This window comes from Apis dorsata, unplaced genomic scaffold, assembly GCF_000469605.1.
Source record: "Apis dorsata unplaced genomic scaffold, Apis dorsata 1.3 scaffold_217, whole genome shotgun sequence".
Classification (NCBI taxonomy): domain Eukaryota; kingdom Metazoa; phylum Arthropoda; class Insecta; order Hymenoptera; family Apidae; genus Apis; species Apis dorsata.
Window position 1 is genome coordinate 398,345 of NW_006263500.1, and position 300 is coordinate 398,644.

General features: G+C 29.0%; 1 protein-coding gene and 1 long non-coding RNA gene across 3 annotated transcripts in view; one reads left to right on the forward strand and one right to left on the reverse strand.

Annotated features, from left to right (window-relative positions):
- Positions 1 to 100, reverse strand: part of LOC102681022 — a 5,659-nt gene extending 5,559 nt beyond the window's left edge. Inside the window, exon 1 of the long non-coding RNA XR_004150413.1 lies at positions 20 to 100. This is a non-coding gene — a long non-coding RNA (uncharacterized LOC102681022). The remainder of the gene's footprint in view (positions 1 to 19) is intronic.
- LOC102679623 overlaps positions 1 to 300 on the forward strand; it is a 2,655-nt gene that overhangs the window by 2,318 nt on the left and 37 nt on the right. Inside the window, exons 5-6 of one of the 2 annotated variants that reach the window (XM_031510233.1) lie at positions 1 to 126; positions 194 to 300. The exon at positions 194 to 300 is cut by the window's right edge and continues 37 nt beyond it. In XM_031510233.1, the coding sequence (XP_031366093.1) occupies positions 1 to 126; positions 194 to 244 (177 nt within the window). In that variant the 3' untranslated portion in view covers positions 245 to 300. The other variant, XM_031510232.1, reaches the window with a different exon arrangement.

The window sequence follows — 300 nt, forward strand, 5'->3', positions numbered from 1 at the left end:
ACAAACTGGTATTACTTACCGGGAAAAGATATATTGAATTTAATACAGATCATTTTAAGATCCAGCATGGTGATTAAGATCACTGCTGGTAAGCTAGTTCACATGTCGATATACACCTTTGGTAATGTAAGTCATATGCTTATTCATATTTGTATATATTTATTAATTACTGTAAAATATATTGTTACTTCAGGTGATGAAAACTGCTTTCGCTTATTTAAATCTATTACGTCAAGTGACGTAACGAAATGCACTTGTAATTCTATACATAAACTTGTAAGATTTAGAGATAAAGATTAA